At 43.9% G+C, this 16275-nt stretch overlaps 1 protein-coding gene across 5 annotated transcripts in view; it reads right to left on the reverse strand.

Annotated features, from left to right (window-relative positions):
• LOC144508060 (uncharacterized) overlaps positions 1–16275 on the reverse strand; it is a 100505-nt gene that overhangs the window by 79890 nt on the left and 4340 nt on the right. For 2 of the 5 annotated variants that reach the window (XM_078235830.1, XM_078235829.1), the window contains exon 1: positions 6777–7473. The exons of 1 other annotated variant lie outside the window; for it this stretch is intronic. In XM_078235830.1, the coding sequence (XP_078091956.1) occupies positions 6777–6846 (70 nt within the window). In that variant the 5' untranslated portion in view covers positions 6847–7473. Of the gene's footprint in view, positions 1–6776; positions 7475–15277; positions 15380–16275 lie in introns of those variants that run through there. 2 more of the 5 variants (XM_078235831.1, XM_078235833.1) reach the window with 2 other exon arrangements.

The raw sequence follows: 16275 nt of genomic DNA on the forward strand, positions 1-16275 counted from the left end.
GCCACCGCGCTACCCAAATACTACTATGAGCCTCTATTCACCACCTTCTTTCAGAACTAACGAATTAGCTTGACTCTTAACTCAATCCTCCAACACCAGAAATCAGTTTGTGTCCCTTCCCCAGACCTCTTCCAGGACTTAAGATACTTCCTGTAGGCTGTGCTGACCCGGATCCATCAATGCAGTCAAAACACAGCCTTGCTGCTGAACAATACAACCTCATTGCGGCAGTCTCAGACTACACTGTGTTGCGTTAACAATATAGCTCAGCATTGTTTACTTTACCAGCTTGGAAATAGCTCAATACTGAGGTTTCCTCTTCAAACTGCCGGATTGTTAGCTGCCCCAAGGACAAGATGGAAGCAGGAAATGAAACAGGGACCCATGCTGTCGGATCACTGCCTGCATTTCAAATATTTTAATCATCAGTTGTTCCCAATGCAGAACATGTGTAAAAGAATACAGCATAGGAACAGGCCCTTCAGCCCACCAAACCTGCGCTGATCCCTAATCCTTATTTAGACCCACTACTTATTGCCCATACGTGGTTACTGTCCCTCTGTTCGCCTCCTATCCACGTGTCTATCACGATATGCCTTGAGCATTGCCAACGTGCCTGCTTCCACCACCTCCGCTGGCAGTCTGTTTCAGGCACCCACAACTCTGGAAAAACTTTCCCTGCACAACTCCCCTGAACTTGCGTGAACATGGAAACCTTACCGTTTTCTGTCATCACTCTCTCACAAATGCCAGATGTAAAATCACTCCCATAGAAAATGAATGTGCATCATTACCAGTGGGGGGGAACTAATTTGAAGTGCCCAAGCATCATTTGTTGGCAAAGGTTCTTTAAATCTTTCATTTGGAGTCATTCTGATTTTTTTCTCCACATTGCTGATAGCTGTTTCACCATTTTCCTTGCTTTCCACTGTGAGGCTAACCTTTGCACTTTGTGCATTCTTTAAAATGAAATGGAAGTCCCCCATATCTTTGTTTATTTGTGGAGAGTCCTAGAACATTCACCCGATGGTACAACAAGACACTCTGAATTCAAGCTAGCCCAGTAGTACTGCTCACAGAGGTTGCATTTTATGAAGGAAGCCAATGAGGTATACCCAGCCAAGATACAGTCAGTACTGCAACCTTCATAGCCACCATCAAGACAAAGAACCCGTTTCACGCTTGGTGGGTATATCTTGGGGATTGGCTATCCGACAGGAAGCAGACAGTCGGAATAAATGGGTGCTTTTCTGGTTGGCGGATGGTAACTAGTGGCGTGCCGCAGGGATCGGTACTGGGGCCTTAACTATTTACCATTTATATAGACGTTCTGGAGGAGGGGACTGAGTGTAGGGTAACAAAGTTTGCAGGCGACACAAAGCTAAGTGGAAAAGTGAATCGTGTGGAGGGCGTAGAAGGTCTGCAGAGAGATTTGGACAGGCTGAGTGAGTGGGCAAGGATCTGGCAGATGGAGTATAACGTTGACAAATGCCAGGTTATTCACTTTGGAAGAAATAATAGCAAATTGGATTATTATCTAAATGGAAAGAAATTACAACATGCTGCTGTGCAGAGGGACGTGGGGGTCCTTGTGCATGAGACGCAAAAACCCAGTCTGCAGGTGCAACAGGTGATCAAGAAGGCAAATGGGATGTTGGCCTATATCGCAAGGGGGATAGAATATAAAAGCAGAGATGTCTTGCTGCATCTGTACAGGGCATTGGTGAGGCCGCAGCTGGAATACTGTGTGCAGTATTGGTCCCCTTATTTGCAGAAGGATATATTGGCCTTGGAGGGAGTGCAGAGAAGGTTCACCAGGTTGATACCAGAGATGAGGGGTGTTGATTATGAGGAGAGACTGAGCAGATTGGGTTTGTATTCGTTGGAATTTAGAAGGCTGAGGGGGGATCTTATAGAGACCTATAAGATAATGAAGGGGCTGGATAGGGTAGAGATGGAGAGATTCTTTCCACTTAGAAAGGAAGCTAGAACTAGAGGGCACAGCCTCAAAATAAAGGGGGGTCAGTTTAGGACAGAGTTGAGGAGGAACTTCTTCTCTCAGAGGGTGGTGAATCTCTGGAATTCTCTGCCCACTGAAGTGGTGGAGGCTACCTCGTTGAATATGTTTAAATCACTGATCGATGGATTCCTGATTGGTAAGTGAATTAGGGGTTATAGGGATCAGGCGGGTAAGTGGAATTGATCCACTTCAGATCAGCCATGATCTTATTGAATGGCGGGGCAGGCTCGAGGGGCGAGATGGCCTACTCCTGCTCCTATTTCTTATGTTCTTATGTGCTATTTCTAATTTATGTATCTATACACAGCTGACTAAGTCACATGGCGCAAGATACCACAAAAGGCCAACTCATCCACTGTTATTAAGAACAAATGGTAGGTCACATCACTGCCAAACTCAGTGGTTCAGGGAAGGACTGGAAAATCCTGGCAGAAGGCTGGGTGTTTTGGGACAAGTCATTCATCGCTTGACTCTCCAAAGCCTTTTCACATTCTACAAGACACAGATTGGGAATGTGATGGAATACCCTCCTGGACAAGTGCAGCTCCAACAGCACTCCAGTAGCTTGGAGGGGAACTTGTAGGTGGTGGTGTTCCCATTTATCTGCTGTCATAGAAATCATAGAAACCCTACAGTGCAGAAGGAGGCCATTCGGCCCATCGAGTCTGCACCGACCACAATCCCACCCAGGCCCTACCCCCACATATTTACCCGCTAATCCCTCTAACCTACGCATCTCAGGACTCTAAGGGGCAATTTTTAACCTGGCCAATCAACCTAACCTGCACATCTTTGGACTGTGGGAGGAAACCGGAGCACCCGGAGGATACCCACGCAGACACGAGGAGAATGTGCAAACTCCACACAGACAGTGACCCGAGCCAGGAATCGAACCCAGGACCCTGGTGCTGTGAAGCAGCAGTGCTAACCACTGTGCTACCGTGCCGCCCGTACCGTACCGTGTTTGGTGAATAGATGCACTGCAGCAATTTGCCAAAGATCCTTAGACAGCACCTTCCAAACCCACGACCACTTCATCTAGAAGGACAAGGGCAGCAGATAAATAGGAACACCACCAGTTGCAAGTTCCCCTCCAAGATACTAACCATCCTAACTTGGAAATATATCGCCGTTCCTTCGCAGTCGCTGGGTCAAAATCCTGGAATTCCCTCCCTAACGGTATTATGGGTCAACCCACAGAACATAGACTGTAACGATTCAAGAAGGCAGCTCACCACCACCTTCTCAAGGGCAACTAGGGATGGGCAATAAACGCCAGCCAATGTCCCATGAATTAATTTTTTAAAAGCTAGATACCACCTAGGGAAAAACAGCCAGCTTGATCGCCATCCCATTGACTACCTTCAACATTCACTCCCTCCAGCATCGGCACACAGGGGCAGCAGTGTTTACCATCTACAAGTTGCACTGCAGCAACTCACCCAGGCCTCTTCAACAGCACCTTCCCAACCACCTGGAAAGACAAGGGCAACAGATGCATGGAAACACCACCACCTCCAAGTTGCACATCATCCTGACTTGAAAATAGATTATTGCTCCTTCATTGTTGCCCAGTCAACTTCCTGGAGCTCCCTACCCAACAGCATTGTGGGTGCACCTGCACCATGTGGACTGCAGCAGCTCAAGATTGCGGCTCCCCACCAGCCTCCCAAGTTCAAACAGTGATGGGCAATAAATGCTGACCGAGCCAGCAATGCCCATACCTCATGACTTTTTTAAATGCCAGTACTTGGATACTCAAAGTATTTATTGCAAATACACATAAATGTTCTCAAGTTACACAAAGACTTAGCTAGATATTGGACAATAAATGGTTTCTCAGTTGGTAGGGGGTGCAAGCTCCACTTGCAAGAGTGACTGGTAATGCAGAGTCCAAGTGCAGACCCAAAATTTATAACATTTATCTCCACTTGTATCAGCCAATTTTTCATTCTATTTAATTCTTTTGCTTCCACCCTGGTTGGAATAGCGACACACCGACTGAGAAAACAATTCTGACCATTCCTTTCTCTATCCTTATTTACTATTAGGTAATTAAAATCTGCAGTCATAACTCTATTGGTGATACAAATTTTTCACCCAAAAATTTCATCCTTAATTTTCCTTCCATTGTTCATCGAATCATAGAATCCCTACAGTGCAGAAGGAGACCATTCGGTTCATCGAGTCTGCACTGATTACAATCCCACCCAGGCCCTATCCCCATAACCCTACTTATTTACCCTACTAACCCCCTAACACTAAGGGGCAATTTAGCATGACCAATTAACCTACCCCGCACATCTTTGGGGTGTGGGAGGAAACCGGAGCACCCGGAAGAAACCCAGGTGCTGTTATTGTTACTAGGCTGAAAGATCCCTCCGTTCAATCCAAAACGGATTCCTCTAAGACAATTTCTCTATTTAAACCCTATACTGTAGTGTTACAACGTCTCCAACCAGTAAACCTACTCTCTTCTCCAATCCCATCTTGTTAAAGATCTTGTACCATGATACAATCAACTGCCATCCTAATCTCTGTTGCAGCGACAAGGTCATAGCAATTAAAATAGAAAGTCATGACATAATGCAATGATTCTAGTTCCACATTATGCTCATTAACATACCACATTAGATATACGAAATAACTTGCACAAATGGAAGTATTTCCTCCCCCTTTTCAGATTGTACCTTTCATGACCTGTCTCATGCTTCAAAGTGCTCACAGTCAATGATTGCTTTTGAAATGCAGTCACTTATTTTCTAGGCAAATCCAGAAGCCAAAATGCAAACAACAAGGTCCACCACAACAATATGAATATAACTGGTTAATTTGCTTTTGGTGAGGCAATTTGAAGGACAAGCGTTGCCCTCCTGAACTGACAGACAGGGCCCCAGCTTAACATCTCATCTGAAAGATGGCATCCCTGACGATACAGCACTCCTTCGGTAAATGCACTTAAATGTCAACCTTGATTATGCGCTGCTGATTATGTCCTAGAGTAGGGCTTGAACCTTCTGACTCGTAAAGCTGCCACTGAGACAACCTGACAATCGTAAGTCATTGAAGACATAAATAGGATAGTCCTAAGTAAGTCAACTTTGATTAAAGAATTGAAGACCGAGTTCAAAATTGGTACGTCTCACTTATTTTTTAAAATGTTGTCAATGAGTGACAGGCGACACTGGGCAATTACTGCCCATTTCTAATTGCCGGTCAGAAAGTGGTGGGGAGCTGTTGCTTTGAATCACTAAAGGGGCGGCACGATGGCACAGTGGTTAGCACTGCTGCCTCACAGCGCCAGGGGCCTGGGTTCAATTCCCGGCTTGCGTCACTGTCTGTGCAGAATCTATGTGGGTTTCCTCCGGGTGCTCCGGTTTCCTCCCACAGCCCGAAAGACATGCTGGTGCATTGGCCATGCTAAATTCCCCCTCAGCGTACCCGAACAGGTGCCAGAGTGTGACGATTAGGGGATTTTCACAGTAACTTCATTGCTTTATCGCAATATAATGTAAGCCTACTTGCGACATGAATAAATAAACTTAAACTTAAGTTATATAGTATAGGTACACTCACAACGCTGTTTGAGAATGAGCTCTTGAAACAGTAGATTAGACAATTAAAGTTTCCGCACATTTTATTGTAAGTGGGATAATTGACTAATCCTTGCATATGCACACCTGTGTGGGGTTCTTGTCTCTAATAGAACTTTTTTTTTTACAGTGGCTTATCTCCCATAGGAAGTGAGGACCAACATTAGTTTTCAGGTGAATTGGATGGGCACTGACGTAATTCAGTCCTTGTTTATAAAAACAGTACATTTTTCTGATAAAATTCCCCTCTCTACACTCCCAATGAAATGCACCCATGTAAACCTGTCACACTGTAACTCTATATACTCTTCCATCAGAGGTAGTGCAGTAACTTCACCTGTGGAGGAAGGTGTCCAACCCATTTGTTACCAAGTAATAAAAGCATCAACAATAAGCTCAAAGAGTAAGTATAACCCAAGATTTTTAAATGGCTGTTCCTTTCTTAAAGTTACAAAGCTAATGTACAGAGCGGACAGGGCAAGCCCTTAATCCATCTCCTTGCTTGCTCCAAAAACCAATTCAAATTGAATCCAATTCATTGTCCCCATGAGACATACGCCATCCAAGCTGACAAGAACATGATCCAAGCTGACAAGTAAAGATATCGCACCTGACCTTGGGCTTGAACTGACACTTGATCTTAGCCGAGCTGTTACCCAAAACAGTGATGGAATTCATTCAACCCTCCCCTTTATGAATCAACAGGAAGGGGGCAAAAGGGGCGTGTGTTACATTTGGCCGGGATTCTCCGATGCCGTACGCTCCGCCAACACTTGCCAGCGAGAACAGAGAATTTGATACTCAGCCTAAATCTCCATTCACTGCAGCGGGACCGGGGAATCCCAGCTGTGGGCGAGGTGGGAGAATTCTGGCCAAAGTCATCCCTACAACAGTCGGAAAACTGCCTTGATTTCACCGAATAGCTCAAATGTTCCACCCAAAGTGTCGGTTTTAATGATTTCCAAAAGTTGAAACACCTCTGTGATGATAAAAAGAGAACCATATTCCTGACACTGAGATACAATGTAACTTTTTTTTCTTTCAGGCCTGTCACAGTAGGGAAAGAAAACAGCCTAATGTTCTCACTGCTGATGGGCAGAGTACAAATAAAGTTAAGAAAGACATTGGTGTCTAGGGATTTGGGGGGGGGGGGGGGGACTCACCTGGGGAAGAGAGACCCCGGCTGGGGAGACATGGCTGTTCACAAGTCGACGACAGGCGAGGAGTAGACATGTTCTTCGTGCGTCCTCGGAGGGGGGAAAAAAAGTTTGTTTTTTTTGTTGTTGGGGAGGTTTTTAATTTTTAATAAAACCTCCACGTGAGGAAAGTCGGAGAGAGAGAGATGTCCTCAGGAGAAAGCAGCTCGCACCGGCGACATGTTCCGGAGGGAAGGGAATCGTACCTCACTCAGGTAGAAAGGTGAGGAGGGGGGGAAATGGCATTACATTTCTTTAAAGGAAGAAGATCTCTTGAGGAAACTTCTGCCGCCGTGGACGGCGTGCAAGCTTGTTGTCGGCACGGCGAGGCGGAAGCAGTTGCAGGAGGCAGGGGATAAATAAGGAAAGAGAAAGCTGCCTGCGTAACTGAACATGGCCAAGAGGAAGAGAGAAGACAGGACTTCCTGAACTCACTCAGCTAAGGCTCAGTGCTGGCCTCATTCCCAGCGGGAAGCCAGCCCAATCCCCCCCCCCCCTGTCACTGAAGCAGGAGAGAGGCCGGCCTCTTCGTCTTGGGGAACATGAACTTTTTGTTTTGTTAATCCAGGAGGTTTTGCAGAAGCGAGAGGAGTTTGCAGAGAGGAAGTTTTCCCCTTCGCCGCGGCTACATTCCATCCACTGGCGCTGACGTTGCCTTTTTTTTTGTTGCTGCTGCATTGTGTTTATCTTCAATTGGGCTTCGGAGGATCTCGTCACAATTCCCTCCCCCTTTAATCTCCATGGCTACCCCCTCACCCCCCCCCCCCCCAACAAATACCACTCTGCTCAGAATCTCGCATTGGCCCCTTCCTCACAGTGTATCAGCTTCGTCATCCATATCCTCCCCATAGTGTATTAGCGTCATCATCCATATCCCCCTCATAGTATATCAATTCCGTCATCCATATCCTCCCCATAGTATATCAACTCCATCATCCATATCCTCCCCATAGTATATCAACTCCATCATCCATATCCTCCCCATAGTATATCAACTCCATCATCCATATCCTCCCCATAGTATATTAATATCATCATCCATATCCCCAAGTAGTGTATCAGCGCCACCATCCATATCCTTCATAGTATATCTGCTTCATCATCCATATCTCCCCATAGTGTATCAGCTTCATCAACCATATCTTCTCATCGTATCATATCCCTCACAGTGTATCAACTTCATCATCCATATCCCCATCGTGTATCAGCGTCATCATCCATATTCCTCATATTATATCTGCTTCATCATCCATATCCACCCATAGTGTATTCGCGTCATCATCCATATCCCTCTCATCGTGTATCAGCTTCATCATCCATATCCTCCCCATAGTATATCAACTCCATCATCCATATCCCTCACAGTGTATCAACTTCATCATCCAGATCCCCATAGTGTATCAGCGTCATCATCCATATTCCTCATATTATATCTGCTTCATCATCCATATCCACCCATAGTGTATCTGTTTCATCATCCATATCCCCCATTGTGTGTCAGCTTCATCATACATATCCCCACATTGTGTATCAGTGTCATCATCCATAACCCTCCTAGTGTATCTGCTTCATCACCCATATCCCCCATAGTGTATCAGCATCATTATCCATATCCCCTTCGTAGTGTATCAGCTTCATCATTCATATCCCCCCCCCACCAATGGTCAATCTTCACACAACAGGGAGGGGGGAGAAACCCCTCTTCATGAAGCCAAACTTATACCCAGAGTAGTTTTTTGCAGCCTTGCTCAGAGCAGGAGCCATACCAAGTTGGTTCAGTCCTTTCTGCCATTCAGTTGGATTAATGCTGGTCTGTATTGTAACTCCAGCTATTTGGCACAGTGGCACAAAGGTTAGCACTGCTGCCTCACAGCTTCAGGGACCCGGGTTCATTTCTGGCCTCGGGTCACTGTCTGTGTGGAGGTTGCACATGCTCCCCATCTCTGCATGGGTTTTCTCTGGGTGCTCTGGTTTCCTCCCACACTCCAAAGATGTGCGGGTTAGGTTGATCAGTGTTACATCTCAGGTTGCCAAATATAGTCGTTTTTTGGTCTATAAATGGTAAACCTGATCTCCCCATGTCTACGTGGGTTTCCTCCGGGTGCTCCGGTTTCCTTCCACACTCCAAAGATGTGCAGGTTAGGTGGATTGGCCATGCTAAATTGCCCCTTAGTGTCAGGTGAACTAGCTAGGGTAAATGCATAGGGTTATGGGGATAAGGACCTGGGTGGGATTGTGGTCGGTGCAGGCTTGATGGGTCGAATGGCCTCCTTCTGCACTGTAAGATTCTATGATTCTATGGTTTATTGCCCAGATTGCAATCAGGAAGAAGCAGCCCTCTCACTTCCAGGATGAAACCATCTATGTGACTGTCTCTTGTGGTGTACCTCCTGATGTAAATAGCAGATTTCTTTGGGTGTTGTAAGTATTTTTTCCCCAGGTGATATGAGGACATAAATATTAACATAGAAAGTGCCACAAATAACTACAATTACAATTATAAATCATAAACAACAATGCGTATTAGTTTTCGCCAGAATAGGCTGACTTAATCATATGCATGGGTGGCTTACAGATTTAAAACAGACTCTCAAAGTGTCATGAATCTGTGGAACTCACTACCCTAGAGTGCAGTGGATGCCAGGATATTGAGTAAATTTGAGGAGATAGACAGATTTTTAATTAGTAATGGGTTAAAGGTTTATGGACAATGGACAGCAAAGGTGAGGTTGAGGCCAAGATGAGATCAGTCATGATCGTATTGAATGGCAGAGCAGGCTCGAGGGGCTGAATTGCCTACTCCTGTTTCCTCATTCTTATGTTCTTTCATAAACTTTATCACCTTTATTGTGTTCCCATTTTCTAGATGGCTCTGTGACTAGGAACAAACTGTGGAAAAGGCAAACAGCAGCCTGTTGTTCCAAGAACATTAAATATTTACCTATGGTTTCTGTGGTCTATCACTACAAAGTAATCTAACTGTGGAAGATATAATGCTTAACTCAAGATAGTTATTTTGTTGTACAGAAATTGAGTATACCTAAAAAAGACATTGCGTTGAAGATTTTTGTCTTCTGGACAATCTGGACAATCACAAGAATACCAATGTTTGGGGAAATAACTTAATGTTGTTTCAGCAAAACAAAATTAGTGTCAGCCATTTGCTAGTGCATTCCACAAGGCAAAGCCTTAACAATCAGAGTCAAGTTACCTGGTTTAAATCTCAAACAATGCTTGGCAGCTAACTGTCAGTCACCATCAACTGGTGCATTCTCCACGGCAACATGTCCACCAGTCAGAATCCACTTACTAACCAACAGCACCTTCTTCTCCTACAGTGTAACGTTATTGCTGCCCCTGACATTGGTATTCTTGCAATTGTCATGATGAGAGCAAGACAAAAAGCTTCAACAATTGGTATTTTTTAAAGCAATACTTAACTCAAGTAGTTAGTCCACCCATGAAAATGACAAAAATCTGAGATCATATGATTGACAGCCTACCAAGTATGTGGCCTAGATGGATATTAAAATTACTCTGATAGCTAATGACTTATCAGTATATACACTCATCATTTGAGAGTTTGAGTTCTCTCTAGCTTGCATAGAAACCAGCCACCATTATTCAATTTTTTTCACAGACAGAATTACTGGTTAGGAGCCATGCCTTTGAAAAATAATTGAGCAAAATGTGCTTTCCTTTACTTTGAATCTGTTGCTATGCAACAGTGACGATTCTGGTCTTCACACAACAGCTATTCTGAAGTTGAATACTGAACCTCATAAATCAGAACTAACCGCGATTGAAAAGGATTTTGTAATCTCTGTACTGTGGCCATTCAGATCTAAGGATGGTTTGGTTCATTTGTAAATTATAGGGTGTAAAGCATTTTGGAATATTCTATGGTCATGAAAGTTACAGTATGAATGCAGGGTTTTTTTTGGAACAGATACAACATTGGGAGCTAATGAACAATGAGAGAATATAAGAAGCTAAAGTTACCTAATTGAAATTAAGGAAAAAAGAGGAAGATTTGTGTTTATATAGTGATTTTCATGACCACATCCCAAAGAACTTTATAGCTAATTAAGTAGTTCTTATTTGAAGTGTAGTCACTGTTGTAATATAGGAAATATATATACCATGTGTATATATGACATATATAAGCACCATTCCAATCGATGTAGCCTGCCAAATAAGCATTAAGAACATTTGTGCGCTGATCTCTCCTTCAAATTATGGATCCTGACTTCCCTCTTTACAAGTTTAGAGATGATTTGGCAGTAACATGTTTGTTCCTAAGGCAGTGCACAAGTGTTACTAATGTGGCTTCCTGAAAAGACCTATGGTTCACATTTCTCAAATCTTGTAATGAACACAAGTCTTTGAACTTCCTGTTCCTAACTTAGGCCTTTCAACGGATATTTCAGTTGCGCCAGCATCAAGGGCCACTTACATAAATGAGTTCTTGCTTCCTGTGAACCCAGTTCAGATCTTACAAGCGTCATACCTGATGAAGTAACGTAGCCCTGAGTTGAACAAGAACGCCCCAGTTGTTGTGCCTGTTCACTTGAAATCTACCACCAAGTCACTGATTCTACCAAGTTTGGCCTCTAATGCTGTGTGAGAATAAGTGTTAATAGCACGAGCTCTTGCAATGGCTGTCGTCCAGACTTCCTCTCAAGTTGCATCAGACTGTCAGACATTTAAATCAATGGAAGGGAGACTATCACGATATGGCTTCAGATCTTAATTTCACATCAAATTTAGAAACAAGCCATTTTTTAAATGTTAAAAATGCCACTGTGCGTTATTTCTGGATGGTGTGATGTTCATATAGGAAACTCCGTGTCAAAGACATGTTAGCTTGAGCTAAGGTCCTTTTAAGAGCAGCCAAGGGATAGCAGATCCTGCAGAACTATGCCACGGCTGTACAGCAATGCTGTCCATCCCATGCTCTGCCCATCCCACATTGGGCCCATCCTACACTGTGCCCATCTGGCACTGTGCCACGTGTTGAGGCAAATCCTTTGTTGCTCCATGGTATTCCCCTGCCTGTTCAATCGCTCAGATTCTCTGATGACATCTGAGTCTGTTCAAGTCGATTTGAGGATGAATTGGTTGGTGATGTCGATGAAATGTTCCACACCGTTCCCAGAGCAGGTTTCTGTTCTGCTGTAAAGACCATTTGGGCCATCAGGTCTGTACCACTGCTTCTGCTCCAATGAGCCTCCTCCCACCCCATTTTAACTAATCCTATCAGCATATCCTTCTGTTCCCTAAAGACATCTTATTTCATTTGCCTCAAACTATTTCAGGTGAAGGTGAATTCTACATTTGAACCTGCACTCTCTGGGTAAAAGCGTTTTTCTTGAATTTTTAGGAGCTCTCTTTTATTTATGGACCCTAATTTTGGCCCTCGCCACTGAGATTTCTCCTAAATTGACACATCTTGTTGCCACATTTCATCTGAACCTTCTACTGTGGCCAACCAAAACTGAGGAAATAATGCAGCCGCTCTCTTAACAGGCAGCTGACACTTATCCTAGGGGCTTTGGCAACAGAATTAGAGTGTTCTCATCAGGCAATCATTGTGCAGCATGCGATCTTGCCACACAGAAGGAAGGCATTCAGTCCATTGTTCTTGTGCCAGCTGTTTGAAGGAATTATCCACTCCTCCTCCCCCGGCTCTTCCTTCAAAGACCTGCAAGGTTGTTGCTTTTTCTTTAATTACCCAATTCCCTTTTAAAGTTACTTTTGAACCAGCTTCCACCATCCTTTCAAGCAGTGTATAATCCATGGCCGAATGACTAACGCATTTGAATTGAGACATTGAAAAGCTCACATCCGAAGGATATTCGCCAACTTGTCAATGAACTGTCGGGAATGAGAACAACTCGTAATTCTTCAAAGCACAGGATGGTTCAATGCTAATGGAAAAGGATGAAATCAGAGCAATATGGAGTGAGTACATAGACGAGATGCACAATGATGACAGAGGACATCATCCACCTGTGAAGACGTTGGCTCAGAATGTTTGTGAGAAGAGATATATCTGGTGTTAAAGAAGATGAAGAGTTGAAGAACAGAAAAGCACTGGGGCAAGATGGGGCAAGAAAAGAGATCACTGAAGCATTTGAAATGTTTGGAGATACATCTCATGGCCTTCATCACGTCCCATGCTACCATTGAGAAAGTACCACAAAGTTTCTGCACACATGGGATAGCCGAAGTCCTGGTCTCTGACAATGGCACTGCTTTTACTAGCACCGAGTTTCAGACCTTAATGCATTCCAATGGAATCAAACGCATTTGGACAGCACCCTATCACCTGTCATCAAATGGGTTGGCTGAACAGATGGTGCAAACCGTTAAGTTCAACATGAAGAAACAAGCTGCAGCATCCACAGAGACCAAACTGGTGCGTTTTATATTTGACTACAGGACTATTCCTCACACAACAACAGGAATCGCTCCAGCGGAATTGTTATGGGGATGGATGCTTCGGATAAGATTAAGTCTACTGTTCCCAAAACCTGGCAGGGAGGGTGGAGTCCCAACCAGGGAACCAGAAGAACTATGATTCCGCATGGACAGAAAGGATGTTCAACATCAGCGACCCAGTCCACGTGAGGAACTTTGCAGACGGCCTCTGTTGGATCCCCGGGATCAGAACAGAACAGAAAAAGTCTTATAAGGTCCAAGGGCAGGGCAGAATTATCAGGAAACACCTGGACCATCTCAGGAGTAGAGAGCCTGAGCCGGTGCAGGCCTCACTACCAGCCATGGGGACAACCACTGTCAGCGCCGAGCGACGACTAGAATTCGACCCTATACCTGCCCCTCCAGGTGGTGAGGACACGGATTCCGAGAAGGAAGCAGAAAAAACCAGCACCTCAACTGAAGCAAGACCTCAACTGAAGCAAGACCTCAGAAAGAACCAGCGTCAGTGGCTTTACAGCGCTCCCTTTGGAGGCAAAGGTCCCCGATCCGCTTCACCCCCAAGATCTGGGCCTGCCTCCAGTCGACCCCAGGCTGATGGCAAAGCGGTGGAAAAGGCGTTCCCATGGCGGTGGGGGGGTGGTGATTCAGGGGAAGAAACAGACTTGAGGAGGGAGGGATATTATAATAGCCATGGGGCATCATCAATGGATCACTTTGTGGGCCTTGTAGAGTATGAGCTACCCAATTAAGCGAGTGGAGGCTCGCCCAATAGGGAAAGAACAGCGGTAAGTTTAAAACCAGCTGGCTCCACTCAGGCCGGCAGTCGAAGGGCTCAGGGGCTGACCTGTACACTGTGGCCACAGAAACAGTACTTTACGTACGTTGCTAATAAAGGATATTGGTGAAGAAAGACTGGCCTTGGCAAGATTATTTACAGTCTGGTTAGTGATGAATTATGGATTTAAAGCTTGGAGCATTGGAAAGAGGAAGAAAATCAACAGCTTTGAAATATGGGGTTTAAGAAGGATCCCATGAGTTAGCTGAGTGGAGAAAAACACTGACAAAGAAGTATTGAGTGAGGCCAGAAGAACAAGACAACTCTTGAATAATATTAAAAAAGACAAAGGTTCTTTGGACATGTTATCTATGCTGAAGGCTTGGAGTTGCCTAACAGAAGAATTAATGGAAGAAGAGCAAGAGGTTGACAAAGCAGGAAACAGCTAAAGACCAACTTAACCAGAACTCCAACAACCAGATCTTCTACAGTTTCTATGATCAGAATGTTTGGAAGACCATGGTCACCTATTGCCACTCAGCACGAAACTTAAACAATGACAATCCCAGATTGTAAAAACCCATTCCATCTCTCTTTTGGTTCTTTTGCCAATTATTTGAAAGTAGAGGTGTAATAAAATATAAATGGGGCAGGAACAAAAATCCATAATAATATAATAGCAGGTTAATAGATTTTAAAAACTGATACTTTTTAACTGCCGTGGTTGTGACCTATTCCCATATTTGAAAGCGAGCGAACAGACAATTTTATTTTATGGTACGTGTCTTTCTCTATGGTGTAGTTCTTCTTTTAATGAAGGAAGCTAAGCAGCATGGTGACACAGTGGTTAGCACTGCTGTCCCACAGTGCCAGGGACCCAGGTTCGACTCCCGGCTTGGGTCACTGTCCTTGCGGACTCTACACGTTGTCTGTGTGGATTTCCTCCGGATGCTCCTGTTTCCTCTCACAGTCTGAAAGACGTGCTGGTAAGGTTCAAGAGGCCATGCTAAATTCTCCTCGGTGTACCTGAACAGACGCCGGAGTGTGGCAACTGGGAGATTTTCACAGTAACTTCCTTGCAGTGTTAATGTAAGCCTACTTGTGACTAATAAATAAATTAACTTTATGTATGAATTCCATGTTTCATTCTCAAATCTAAAATGAGACATCTGTATAAAAGGTCAATAAACTGTAACTTTAAATATATATTGTATGGACATAAAAAATAGATAGGAAATGGTTTACTCACCCAAAAAATCATCTGCCATTTTGTCCTGACCATATGTTGCTGTCTCCTGTAACGTATTTCTTAATCGTCAGGGTGGTGTCATTCACCTTACTTTTGTAAAGCTGGTAGGACTAACAAGAATGCCCCTCCTTAATTTCAGAAGGTGTGCTGTGTAAACTGCCGATCAGATTACATCAGTACTGGATTCCAGTTTGATCTTGTTTGTAGGGATGTGAACTGGGAACATTTCTCTCAGGTTTTATAATGACGTGAATGAAGAAGAAGTTAAATTTTAACAAGAAATGCTCTGGAAATCCAAAGATTTGGCCGTGCCTTTGTGTTACTAATTTTCAAGCTCTCTGCCTTGTTCTATGATTTTGGCGATGGGTGATTGTGTTCACTGAGCAATATTTAATCATTTTTTTGCTAGTTTTCCAACATTAGCAGAGATGAAACTCTGTTGCCTCTCTGTAATCTCTGATTTTCACTGATAAATTATATTTCTCTTACTTAAGCCGAATCAGTAATTTTTCAGTAATTAGTATTTTTTTCATGGGTCTTTTCTAGGTGTATATTCACACTTCTATTTTTTTCTAATGTTGAACATAAGCAGGAAAGGCATTCCTCTGGGGAATTTGATACTTTTTGGCACATATTAAGTGGAGTACATTTTTTTAAACTTAAAAAAAGAGATTTTAAAATACTGTGTTCCGAAGAGCTCAACATTCAAGGAACGTAACTTTTGCAGCATTGCAGGTCCATTCAGTGTTCTGTATGTATTTTATTCTGTTAGTTCCCCTTGCCTTTCCAACAGTCTGGAGTTAAAATTGGTGATTTCAACAGTTGAACAGTTTTAGTATTGTTTGCTGAATGGTTTTCACCTCAGAATAGAAAGTTGTGACTGGCACTAAAAACCTCTTTAGTCAGTATCACTACATCATAAAATCCCTACAGGACAGAAGGAGCCCATTCGGCCCATTGAATCTGTACTGACCACAATCCCACCTGTGCCCTATTCT

Source organism: Mustelus asterias, chromosome 19 (genome assembly GCF_964213995.1).
Source record: "Mustelus asterias chromosome 19, sMusAst1.hap1.1, whole genome shotgun sequence".
NCBI lineage: Eukaryota > Metazoa > Chordata > Chondrichthyes > Carcharhiniformes > Triakidae > Mustelus > Mustelus asterias.